General features: G+C 52.5%; 1 protein-coding gene across 6 annotated transcripts in view; it reads right to left on the bottom strand.

Moving 5' to 3' along the window:
• MARCHF2 (membrane associated ring-CH-type finger 2) overlaps window positions 1-12,038 on the bottom strand; it is a 28,619-nt gene extending 16,581 nt beyond the window's left edge. Inside the window, exons 1-3 of one of the 6 annotated variants that reach the window (XM_071088036.1) lie at window positions 11,888-12,026; window positions 6,176-6,448; window positions 3,396-3,623 (exon numbers count right to left, since the gene is read on the bottom strand). In XM_071088036.1, the coding sequence (XP_070944137.1) occupies window positions 3,396-3,571 (176 nt within the window). In that variant the 5' untranslated portion in view covers window positions 3,572-3,623; window positions 6,176-6,448; window positions 11,888-12,026. Of the gene's footprint in view, window positions 1-3,395; window positions 3,624-6,175; window positions 6,449-9,919; window positions 10,221-10,274; window positions 10,349-11,887 lie in introns of those variants that run through there. The other 5 variants (XM_071088032.1, XM_071088033.1, XM_071088034.1 and 2 more) reach the window with 5 other exon arrangements.
• Between the last annotated feature and the right edge of the window lie 884 nt (window positions 12,039-12,922).

Here is a 12,922-nt window from a genome sequence, read left to right as displayed (position 1 = left end):
AACAGAAGGGACGAGAATCTTGAGGAAGAACCACGTCAGTTTGGAGCTTGTTCTGGGAAACCCTGAAAAAGTGTGGGAGAGCCAATTCAGAGAAAAGGCCAGGCACAGTGGCTCACGCCTGTAATCGCAGCACTTTGGGAGGCTGAGGCAGGTGGATCATCTGAGGTCAGGAGACCAGCCTGACCGACATGGTGAAATCCTGTCTCTACTAAAAAAAAAATACAAAAATTAGTTGGGCTTGGTTGCGGGGGGCCTGTAATCCCAGCTACTTGGGAGGCTGAGGCAGGAGAATCGCTTGAACCCAGGAGGCAGAGATTGCAGTGAGCTGAGATCACGTCACTGCACTCCAGCATGGGTGACAAAGTGAGACACTGTCTCCAAAAAAACAAAACAAAACAAATTCAGAGAAGAGAGGAAAAAAGCCTCAATATTTGTTGAGCGCTTACTATGTACCAGGTACTATTCTAAGAGCAACATCTGGATTTATCTGTCTCATTCTGTAAGGAAGGTGCTTTTTTTTTTTTTGAGATGGAGTTTCGCTCTGTCGCCCAGGCTGGAGTGCAGTGGCGCAATCTCGGCTCACTGCAAGCTCCGCCTCTCAGGTTCATGCCACTCTCCCGCCTTAGCCTCCCGAGTATCTTGGACTACAGGCGCCCGCCACCATGCCCGGCTGATTTTTTGTATTTTTAGTAGAGACAGGGTTTCACCGTGTTAGCCAGGATGGTCTCGATCTCCTGACCTTGTGATCTGCCCACCTTGGCCTCCCAAAGTGCTGGGATTACAGGCGTGAGCCACTGTGCCCAGCCCTTTTTTTTTTTTCTGAGCTAGAGTCTCACCCTGTCACCCAGGCTGGAGTGCAGTGATGTGATCACGGTTCACTGCAGCCCCGACCTCCCAGGCTCAAGTAATTCTCCAACCTCAGCCTCCTGAGTAGCTGGGACTATAGGTGTGTGCCACCACTCTTGGCTAATTTTTTGTATTTTTTTGGTAGAGATGGGGTCTCCCTATATTGCCCAGGCTGATCTCAAACTCCTGGGCTCAAGTGATCCATCTGCCTCAGCCTCCCAGAGTGCTGGGATTTTGCAGGCAGGAGCCACCATGCCTGGCCATCAGGTGCTATTTTTGCCTCCATATGAGAAAATGGAGGCTGAGAGGAGTGAACTCATTTCTGCAAACTTGCACAGTCAGGAATCCATGCAGCTGGGACTGGGACCCAGGAAGTCTGACTCCAGGGCAGAGTACCCTAGGCGGCTGTGCTGTGTGCACTGCCCCCCTCAGATCCTGCGCTAAGAAAATGGGCTTTGCTCATGACATTTTGGCAGGGAAATAATGCAAAAGATACAGATTAGAAGGAAATGGGGGCCGGGTACAGTGGCTCACCATGTCTACTAAAAATACAAAAAGTAGCAGTGGCTCACTCCTGTAATCCCAGCTACACAGGAGACTGAGGCAGGAGAATCCCTTGAACCCGGGAGGCAGAGGTTGCAGTGATCTGAGGTTGTGCCACTGCATTCCAGCCTGGGTGACAGAGTGAGACTCTGCCTTAAAAAAAAAAAAAAAAAAAGGCCGGGCGCGGTGGCTCAAGCCTGTAATCCCAGCACTTTGGGAGGCCGAGGCGGGCGGATCACAAGGTCAGGAGATCGAGACCACAGTGAAACCCCGTCTCTACTAAAAATACAAAAAATTAGCCGGGCGCGGTGGCGGGCGCCTGTAGTCCTAGCTACTCAGGAGGCTGAGGCAGGAGAATGGCGTGAACCCAGGAGGCGGAGATTGCAGTGAGCCGAGATCGCGCCACTGCACTCCAGCCTGGGCAACAGCGTGAGACTCCGTCTCAAAAAAAAAAAAAAAGAAGGGGCCAGGTACGGTGGCTCACACCTATAATCCACGCACTTTGGGAGGCTGAGGTGGGTGGATCACAAGGTCAAAAGATCGAGATCAGCCTGGCCAACATGGTGAAACCCCATCTCTACTAAAAATACAAAAATTAGCTGGGTACTGGATGTGGTGGCATGTACCTGTAGAACCAGCTACTCAGGAGGCTGAGGCAGGAGAATTGCTTGAACCCGGGAGGCGGAGGTTGCAGGGAGCCAAGATCACGCCACTGTACTCCAGCCTGAGTGACAGAGCGAGACTCTTTCTCAAAAAAAAAAAAAAAGCTGGGCGTGGTGGCTCACGCCTGTAATCCCAGCACTTTGGGAGGCCGAGGTGGGTGGATCACCTGAGGCCGGGAGTTCGAGATCAGCCTGACCAACATGGAGAAACCCCGTCTCTACTAAAAATACAAAAAAATTAGCCGGGCGTGGTAGCACATGCCTATAATCCCAGCTACTACGGAGGCTGAGGCAGGAGAATTGTTTGAACCTGGGAGGCAGAGGTTGCGGTGAGCCGAGATCGTGCCATTGCACTCCAGCCTGGGCAACAAGAGTAAAACTCCGTCTCGCTCTGTCGCCCAGGCTGGAGTGCAGTGGCGCGATCTCGGCTCACTGCAAGCTCCGCCTCCCGGGTTCACGCCATTCTCCTGCCTCAGCCTCCCGAGTAGCTGGGACTACAGGCGCCCACAACCGCGCCCGGCTAATTTTTTGTATTTTTAGTAGAGACGGGGTTTCACCGTGGTCTTGATCTCCTGACCTTGTGATCCGCCCGCCTCGGCCTCCCAAAGTGCCGGGATTACAGGCGTGAGCCACCGCGCCCGGCCAAAAAAAAATTTTAAAAAGAAGTTGGGCACAGTGGCTCATACCTGTAATCCCAGCACTTTGGGAGGCTGAGGCGGGCAGATCACCTGAGGTCAGGAGTTTGCGATCAGCCTGGCCAACATGGTGAAACCCCGTCTCTGCTAGAAGTACAAAAATTAGCCAGGCGTGGTGGTGGGTGCCTGTAATCCCAGCTACTCAGGTGGCTGAGGCAGGAGAATGGCTTGAACCTGAGAGGCAGAGGTTGCAGTGAGCTAAGATTGCGCCACTGCATTCCAGCCTGGGCAACAAAATGAGACTCTATTTCAAAAAAGAAGAGAGAGATACAGTGGTGAACTAACTTGTCCCAGGTCACTCTGGGAGAGACGGAGGTGTCCACTCAGTGTCGGGGCCCAGGCACTGAGCCCACCACAGCCTACACTCCTGACCACCCCCTAGACTGCCTCCCAAAAGTGTGTTACTTGCCAACATTTGACCTTCAGATTTCACATAATAATCTGGAATTTCAGCTTTTCCTAAAGAATCAGACCTGGCCAAAGCTAGGCCTCTGTTTCCACAAGGCAATAACTGTTCGTGTCTCTTTCTCTGTTTACCCACTTGGCCCTCTGTCGATGGTTGGACTTCTGACCGCAGGCTGGGAGAAGGTCACTGGGCCCAGAGAGAAGAGGCAGTAAAGGCCAGGACATCCACGCGGTCGCCACTCACCTCGGTGTGTCCAAGGCACGGATGACGGTGGAGAGGAGCCGGCCATCCCTCGAAGTCACCTGTGCCACATACTGGGGCGGTCCGAGGCCCGTAGCCTCCACAACCTTGGAGAAGGCAGGGCTGCCAGAGCAGTCACACAGGGAGCCAGGGAGGTGGCAGCAGTCACCCGTCGTCATGGCCACAGGGAGCCTTGTATCCTCAGGGCCTGAGGCCCATGGTCCCAGGAGCCTGGGAACAGACCAGTGCGGAGGTTAGGGGCAAGGTTAGTGAGCCTGATGGACTAAGGTTTGAGTCTCTTGTCAAGGATGTAGGGACCACTAGAAAATTTACGTCTCTGAGCCTTAGTTTGCATGATCTGTAAAGTGGGCCTCTGTGGGGCCAGTAAGGATTTAAGGAGACGATGTGTGTAACTCAGCACAAGGCTGGTGTACAGCAGGAGCTTGGGTTGTGTTATTTCTCGCACTCCTAAGAAAAGCTAGGCTTCCCTGGCCAGGCGCGGTGGCTGGTGCCTCTAATCCCCGCACTTTGGGAGGCTGAGGAGGGTGGATCACAAGGTCAAGAGATCGAGACCATCATGGCCAACATGGTGAAACCCCGTCTCTACTAAAAATCCAAAAAAAAAAGAAAAAAGAGAAAAGCTAGGCTTCCCATTCTGGCTAACACGGTGAAACCCCGTTTCTACTAAAAATACAAAAAATTGGCCGGGTGCGGTGGCTCAAACCTGTAATCCCAGCACTTTGGGAGGGCGAGACGGGCGGATCATGAGGTCAGGAGATCGAGACCATCCTGGCTAACACGGTGAAACCCCGTCTCTACTAAAAAATACAAAAAACTAGCCGGGCGAGGTGGCGGGCGCCTGTAGTCCCAGCTACTCGGGAGGCTGAGGCAGGAGAATCGCTTGAAACCAGGAGGGAGAAGTTGCAGTGAGCCAAGATCGTGCCACTGCACTCCAGCCTGGGCGACAGAGCAAGACTCTGTCTCAAAAAAAAAAAACAAACAGGAAAGCTAGGCCTGGCCAGGTGTGGTGGCTCACGTCTATAATCCCAGTGCTTTGGAAGCCAAGGCAGGAGGATTTTTTGAGCCCCAGGAGTTTGAGACCAGCCTTGGCAACACATCAAGACTCTATCTCTATAAAAACAAGAAAATTAGGCCAGGAGCAGTGGTTCACACCTGCAATCCCAGCACTTTGGATTCAAGACAATCTGCCTGCCTGGGATTGCCTGAGCTCAGGAGTTTGAGACCAGCCTAGGTGACATGGTGAAACCCTGGCTCTACAAAACAAAACCAAAAATATTGGCCAGGCGTGGTAGCACAGGCCTATAGTCCCAGCCACTTGTGAGGCTGAGGTGGGAAGATGACCTGAGCCAGGAGTTTGAGGCTGCAGTGAGCTATGATGGTGCCCACTGCACTCCAGCCTGTCCCGCAGAGTGAGACCCTGTCTCTAAAAAAGAGAAGACAAGAAAAGCTAGGCCTGCTCTTACCCTCAAAGCCTCCAGGGCCAGGACTACCTTTCAACTAATACCACCTTTCCACCTTTCCAGATATGGTATCAGAACCAGTTCTTTTTTTTTTTTTTTTTTTTTTTTGAGACGGAGTCTCGCTGTGTTGCCCAGGCTGGAGTACAGTGGCACGATCTCAGCTCACTGCAACCGCCACCTCTTGGGTTCAAGCGATTCTCCTGCCTCAGCCCCCGAAGTAGCTGGGATTACAGACGTGCACCACTACGCCTGGCTAATTTTTGTATTTTTATTTATATTTGTTTTTTTTTTTTGAGATGGAGTTTCCCTCGTCGCCCAGGCTGGAGTACAATGGTGCGATCTCCGCTCACTGCAACCTCCACCTTCCGGATTCAAGCGATTCTCCTGCCTCAGCCTTCCAAGTACCTGGGATTACAGGGGCCCACCACCACGCCCAGCTAATTATTTTTATTTTTATTGTATTTTATTTATTTTTTTTTGAGATAGAGTCCAGCTCTGTCGCCCAGGCTGAAGTGCAATGGTACGATCTTGGCTCACTGCAACCTCCGCCTCCCAGACTCAAACGATTCTCCTACTTCAGCATCCTGAGTAGCTGAGACTACAGGCACACACCACTGCGCCCAGCTAATTTTTGTATTTTTAGTAGAGATGGGGTTTCACCATTTTGGCCAGGGTGGTTTTGATCTCTTGACCTTGTGATCCCCCTGCCTCGGCCTCCTAAAGTGCTGGGATTACATGCGTGAGCCACCATGCCCGGCCTATTTTTTTGTATTTTTAGTAGAGAGAGGGTTTCACCATGTTGGCCAGGCTGGGCTCGAACTCCTAACCTCAGGTGATCCACCTGCCTCAGCCTCCCAGACTGCTGGGATTACAGGCATGAGCCACCACGTCCAGCTAATTTTTGTAGTTTTAGTAGAGATGGGGTTTCACCATGTTGGCCAGACTGGTCTCAAACTCCTGACCACCGGTGATCTATCTGCCTCGGCCTCCTAAAGTGCTGGGATTACAGGTGTCAGCCACTGTCCCCAGCCCAGCCGAGAATGCCATTGAAGGAACAAGAGCCCTTTCTGGAGACCTCCTTGAAGCCAATACAGGTGCCCTGGAGCCAAGGATCTCTGTCCCTAGCTTGTCCAAACCCCAAGAGTTACAATGTTCAGAGCCCCTGCATCTCCTAAAGTGTTCAGAAAGTCCAAGCAAGAGAGGCAATCAGGTACTCACCGAAGTACTCCCACCCCCACCCCAAGTCACCTTTTAAACTGTCAATCAAAATCCAAGCCCCAGAGCAGGGGAAGTTGTTCATACCTGTAATCCCAGCACTTTGGAAGGTCCAAGCAGGACGATCACTTGAGGCCAGGAGTTTGAGACGAGCTAGGGCAACATAGAGAGACCCTGTCTCTCTGAAGGTTTTTTTTTTTAATTAGCCAGCCATGGTGGTGAAAGCCTGTAGTCCCAGCTACTTGGGAGGCTGAGGAGGGAGCCTCAACTTCTTGAGCCCAGGAGTTCAAGACTGTAGTGAGCTATGATCACACCACTGTACTCCAGCCGGGTGACAGAGCGAGACCCAGTCTCCAGTCTCTAAAACAAAAGCGAGCAAAAAAAAAAAAAAAAAATCTGAGCCCCAAAGTGGGAAGGTGAAGGAATGGGGGAGCAATTACTAACTCTTGGGCTAGGACAGTTCACCGCTGGATAAATGCCCTCTAAAAAGCTCAGCCCGCAGCCTTCCTGGCCTCACATGTTCTCCAGAGCATCACAGTCCGGCCTCTGCAGGCCAGATAAGCAAGTATTACCCAAAGGCAGGGGCCCAAGAGGAAGACTGCACGCCTGAGATAACACCCATAGGGCCGTGGCCGGGCCTGACACAGGGTGCCTGCTTCTGTCCCTCCCAAGTCCCTGCAACCAGAACCTTCAGCTCAGAGGCCAAAGGGGAAGCGGCTGGGCTCTTTACGGGAAGGCGGGCAGAGGCGTCCTTTCCTCCAGCCCAGCCCCTCTGAGGATAGGTCTTTACAATTTCCTTTTTTTTCTTTTAAGACAGGGTCTTGGCCGGGCGTGGTGGCTCACACATGTAATCCCAGCACTTTGGGACGCCGAGGTGGGCAGGTCACCTGAGGTCAGGAGTTCAAGACAAGCCTGACCACGTGGAGAAAACCCGTCTCTACTAAAAATACAAAAAAATTAGCCAGGCATATTGGCGCATGCCTGTAATTCCAGCTACTTGGGAGGCTGAGGCTGGAGAATCGCTTGAACCTGGGAGGCATAGGTTGCGGTGAGCCAAGATCGCGCCATTGCACTCCAGCCTGGGCAACAAGAATGAAACTCCATCTCAAAAAAAAAAAAAAGACAGGGTCTTGGCCGGGCGTGGTGGCTTATGCCTGTAATCCCAGCACTTTGGGAGGTCAAGGTGGGTGGATCACCTTAAGTCAGGAGCTCGAGACCAGCCTGGCTAACATGGCAAAACCCCGTCTCTACTAGAAGTACAAAAATTACTCAGGCACGGTGGCGGGCGCCTGCAATCCCAGCTACCTGGGAGGCTGAGGCAGGAGAATCGCTTAAACCTCAGAGACGGAGTTTGCAGTGAGCTGAGATCATGCCACTGCACTCCAGCGTGGGTGACAGCGAGACTTCATCCCCCAAAAAAAAAAAAAAAAAAAGACAGGGTCTCACTCTGTTACCCAGGCTAGAATGCAGCGGTGTGATCTCAGCTTACTGCAACCTCAGCCTCCTGGGTTCAAGCAATTCTCCTGCTTCAGCCTCTCGAGTAGCTGGGGCTACAGCTGTGTGTCACCACACCTAGCTAATTTTTGTATTTTTAGTAGAGACAGGGTTTCACCATGTTGGCCAAGCTGGTCTCTAACTGCTGACCTCAAGTGATCTCTCCGCCTCGGCCTCTCAAAGTGCTGGGATTACAGGCTTGAGCCACCACCCCTGGCCTGGTCTTTACATTTCTGTAGATAACCATATATCACAGGAACTATCCCAGCTCCTGTATAGGATGTTCTAATGTTTCTTCTATCAGGGAGAAAACAAAACAAAACAAACAAACAAACAAAAACAGGTAAATCTGCTAATGCAAGGCCTGCGAACCACCAAAATTATACCAGCAGCTTCTATCAATCAAGAACTGGAGGCCAGGCGCAGTGGCTCAAGCCTGTAATCCCAGCACTTTGGGAGGCCGAGACGGGCGGATCACGAGGTCAGGAGATCGAGACCATCCTGGCTAACACAGTGAAACCCCGTCTCTACTACAAAATACAAAAAAAAACCTAGCCGGGTGAGGTGGTGGGCGCCTGTAGTCCCAGCTACTCAGGAGGCTGAGGCAGGAGAATGGCGTAAGCCCAGGAGGCGGAGCTTGCAGTGAGCTGAGATCCGGCCACTGCACTCCAGCCTGGGCTACAGAGCGAGACTCCGTCTCAAAAAAAAAAAAAAAAAGAACTGGATACTGTGCCAAGCAATCTCCATACATAGTCATCATCTCACTGAACTCGAAACAGTTGTAATAAGTGTCTCCTTCAAAGGTCACCTTCCTGGAGAAGCCTTCTCGACTATGCTGTCTGGGGCCGGACGCATTGGCTCATGCTTGTAATTCTCACACTTTGGGAGGCTGAGGTAGGAGGATAGTATGAGCCCAGGAGTTTGAGAGAAGCCTGGGCAACATAACAAGACCTCGCCTCTACAAGAAATACAAAAATGAGCCGGGTGTGGTGGTGTGCGCCTGTAATCCCAGCTACTCAGGAGGCTGAGGTGGGAGAATCGTTTGAGCCCAGAAGGTTGAGGCTGCGGTGAGCCATGATTGCACGACTGCACTCCAGCCTGGGCCACAGAGCAAGACCCTGTCTCAATCAATCAAGCGCCACTGGGGTCCACTTGATTCCCCTCCTGGCATGTGTCCCTGTCTGAAACATTCTACTTATTCATCTACGTATTTAGCCATGTCTGTTGTTCCACCCTGCAGTGAATTCTATAAAAAAGGGACCTTGTCAGATTGCCTCCTGCTGTCCCCAGCACGTGGCCCTGGCCCTGTGTCTAGCCCAGAGCTGCTGCATTTCTAGTTGCTACTGCAGTCATTTCTCTTTTTCTTTTTTTATTTTTTGAGACAGAGTCTCGCTCTGTCGCCTAGGCTGGAGTATAGTGGCCGATCTCAGCTCACTGCAATCTCCACCTCCTGGATTCAAGGGATTCTCCTGCCTCAGCCTCCCGAGTAGCTGGGATTACATGCACCCACCACCATACCTGGCTAACTTTTGTATTTTCAGTAGAGACGGGGTTTCACCATGTTGGCCACGTTAGTCTCAAACTCCTGACCTCGTGATCCACCCACTTCAGCCTCCTAAAGTGCTGGGATTACAGGTATGAGTCACCGCGCCTGGCCTATTTCTTTTCTTTCTTCTGTTGTTTGTTTGTTTGTTTGTTTTGAGGCAGGGTCTCACTCTGTCACCCAAAAGGCTGGAAGGCAGTGTAGTAATCCTCCCACCTCAGCCTCCTAAGTAGCTCTGCACACCACCACATCCAGTTAATTTTTGTATTTTTTTGTAGAGATGGTGTTTTGCCAAGTTGCCTAGGCTGGTCCTGAACTCCTGGCCTCCAGTGATCTGCCCGCCTTGGCCTCTCAAAGTGTTGGGATTACAGGCATGAGCCACCATGCACGGCCTGGATATAGATCTCATTGAGTCTTCACAACAAACCAATAACTACACCCTGTGATGGGGGAAGAGGCCGAGGCTCAGAGAGAGGCATCTACCTTTCCAAGGTCACACAGCTGGGAAGGGGTGGTGTCAGAACTTGAACTTAAAACAGTCCAGGGAGTGGGTCTGGACCTCAAGAGACCTGGGTTCTTTAACTCCTGGCCCTCCTGGCTCTGCCACCAATGCTGAGTGTCCTGGTTCAAGTCATTTTGCTTCTCTGGGCCTCATTCTAATGATGGAGCTGGTGGAATCTGTCTGTGGAGGGGGTCTCCTGAGAAGGAGCCTCCAGGCTGAATTCATCAAGTAAAGCTCACCCTTAGCTAGGCTTGTTTAGGGTGGCACTGAGGCCCCCCAGTCTTTTCCATACCTGCCCAGGCTCCTTTTCCTAAACGTAGGAAACAGAGAGCAGAGGAATCAGAGGGCCCTAAAACTCCCTACAGTGTGATCTCAGGCAGCTGTTTTACTCTCTCAGCCTCAGTATTCTCATCCACAAAATGAGTGTTATAGGCCCGGCGAAGGGCTCACGCCTATAATCCCAGCACTTTGCGCACTTTGGGAGCTCAAGGATGGTGGATCACTTGAGGCCAGGAGTTCAAGACCAGCCCAGTCAACATGGTGAAACCACCTCATTTCTGCTAAAACGACAAAAACTGGCCAGGCATGGTGGCGGGCGCCTGTAATCCCAACTACTCGAGAGGCTGAGGTGAGAGAATCGCTTGAACCTGGGAGGCAGAGATTGCAATGAGCCGAGATCGTGTCACTGCATTCCAGTCTGGGCAAGAGAGAGAGACTCCATCTAAAAAAAAAAAGAGGGGGTGTCATAATATATAGTTCATAAATTAGTAAAAATTAAGAAATTAATTATTAGCTCCTATTATAATTACTATCATCAGCTTACAGAGCTGTTGATGAGAGGCCACACAGTCAACCCCTGGCACACACAGTAAGTGCTCAATAAAAGCTCACTATTGGCCGGGCACGGTGGCTCATGCCTGTAATCCCAGCACTTTGGGAAGCCGAGGCGGGTGGATCACGAGGTCAGGATATCGAGACCATCCTGGTTAACACTATCTCTACTAAATATATATATATATATATATATATAAAATTAGCTGGGCATGGTGGCGGGCGCCTGTAGTCCCAGCTACTCGGGAGGCTGAGGCACGAGAATGGCGTGAACCCGGGAGGCATGAACCCGGGAGGCAGAGCTTGCAGTGAGTGGGAGATCACGCCACTGCACTCCAGCCTGGACGACAGAGTGAGACTCCGTCTCAAAAAAAAAAAAAAAATTAATATTTTTTAGGGTAAATGTGGAGGTTGTCATTGCATTCATTCCTCTTCCCTTACCATAGAGAGGCTCCTGTGTGTCCTTCAGTTCCTTTAGGCACTGCATGAGAAACGAGGTTCCAATCCCACCTCTACTCCTTATGTGCTGTGTGGCCCTGGGCAAGACACTTAACCTGTCTAAGCCTGGACTCTCTCATCTGTATAACAGGGGACATTTCTAGTGCTTCCATCTACTCAGTATGATTTCAAAAGAACTGAATGAGCTCAATATGCCCATTTGATTACGCTGTTTTGAGTACCCATATAGCACAGGGTATCCTGTTTGAGCATCTTTGGCAAAGTGGCTGGCTCATTATATTATAACTTACTATTTTTTTTTTTTTTTTTTTTTTTGAGACGGAGTCTCAGGCTGTTGCCCAGGCTGGAGTGCAGTGGCGCGATCTCGGCTCACTGCAAGCTCCGCCTCCTGGGTTCACGCCATTCTCCTGCCTCAGCCTCCTGAGTAGCTAGGACTACAGGCGCCCGCCACCGCGCCCGGCTAATTTTTTGTATTTTTTAGTAGAGACGGGGTTTCACTGTGGTCTCGATCTCCTGACCTTGTGATCCGCCCGCCTCGGCCTCCCAAAGTGCTGGGATTACAGGCTTGAGCCACCGCGCCCGGCCTATAACTTACTATTTTGCAAGTAGAGAGGCTCTGAGAAGGAGGTTGAGGAAGGGCATTGGCCACTTCGTAGTTACCTACTGTGTGTCAGGCGCTTTCTGCACCAGCCACCTCCTGAGTCCTCCCAGAAGCCCCATCAGGTTGGCAATGGGATGACCCAGTTTCACAGGTGGGGAAACCGAGGCTCGGAGAGGCGCCTACTGTGTACCGGACCCCGGGGACCTCCCACCGGCCTTGACACGGGAACTGGGGTCCCCGCGTCCCTGAGAAGGCTGTGGTCAAGGGATCGAGCCCAGCCGTCCCGCCCGGGTGCAGAGCTCCGGCCTCGAACCCGGGGCTGGCCCGCGAACTGGCGTCCTCTGACCCCACCTGCAGGCCCATGCCTACCTGATACGCGGCCGGGCCGGGCGGCCGCGCAGGCCCCTCCGTTCGCCCCGGCCCGGGTCCCGGCCCGGCCCGGCCCGTCGGCGCCACTAGCTCCGCTCCGGCCGGCACCTGCGTCCGGGCACCGCCCGCCGAGCCGACAGCGCCGCGGGCCAATAGCGACCGCCTGTCGCTCTCACTCGCCAATCGCCACGCACGTCCCGCCCTGAGAGGCGGGGCCGGAGGCGACAGGGACGCCGTGGGCCGCACAGGCCCCGCTGCCCCGCAGCTGCTGACTCCGCCCCTGCCGAGTCTTGGCTCCGCCCCCAGCTCCGGCTCCGCCCCCAGCACTGGTCCCGCCCTAGCCCAGCCCAGGCACGAGGGGTGCTGCTGCGCCACCTGCAGACCGCCATCGTCGTCTAATAAAACCGCTGCAGAATTCAACTTTTTTTTTTTTTTTTTTTTTTTTTTTTTTTTGAGACTAGCCGGTCGCAGTGGCTCAAGCTTGTAATCCCAGCACTTTGGGAGGCCGAGACGGAAGGATCGCTTGAGCCCAGAAGTTGGGGACCAGCCTGGGCAACATAGTGAGATCCTGTCTCTACAAAAAATTTAAAAGTTAGCCGAGCGTGGTGGTGCGGGCCTGTAGTCCCAGATGCTCTGGAGGCTGAGGCAAGAGGTTCACTTGAGCCCAGGAGTTCGAGGCCAGCGTGGGCAACATAGTAAACTCACCCACCCCCATCTCTAAGACAGATCCATTTTTTAAAAAATACTGCACTATGGCCGGGAGCGGTGGCTCACGCCTGTAATCCCAGCACTTGGATCATTTGAGGTCAGGAGTTCGAGACCAGCCCGGCCAACATGGTGAAACCCCATCTGTACTAAAAATACAAATAATTGGCTGGGTTTGGTTGTGGGCACCAGTAATACCAGCTACTCAGGAGGCTGAGGCAGGAGAATTGCTTGAATCTGCAAGGCGGAGGTTGCAGTGAGCAGAGATCTTGCCACTGCATTCTAGCCTGGGTGACACAGCCAGACTCTGTCTCCAAAAAAAAAAAAAAA

Source organism: Macaca nemestrina, chromosome 20, assembly GCF_043159975.1.
Source record: "Macaca nemestrina isolate mMacNem1 chromosome 20, mMacNem.hap1, whole genome shotgun sequence".
In the NCBI taxonomy this organism is placed as follows: Eukaryota; Metazoa; Chordata; class Mammalia; order Primates; family Cercopithecidae; genus Macaca; species Macaca nemestrina.
The sequence above is the reverse complement of the archived record's forward strand: the minus strand, read 5'-3'. Positions and strand labels throughout refer to the sequence as shown.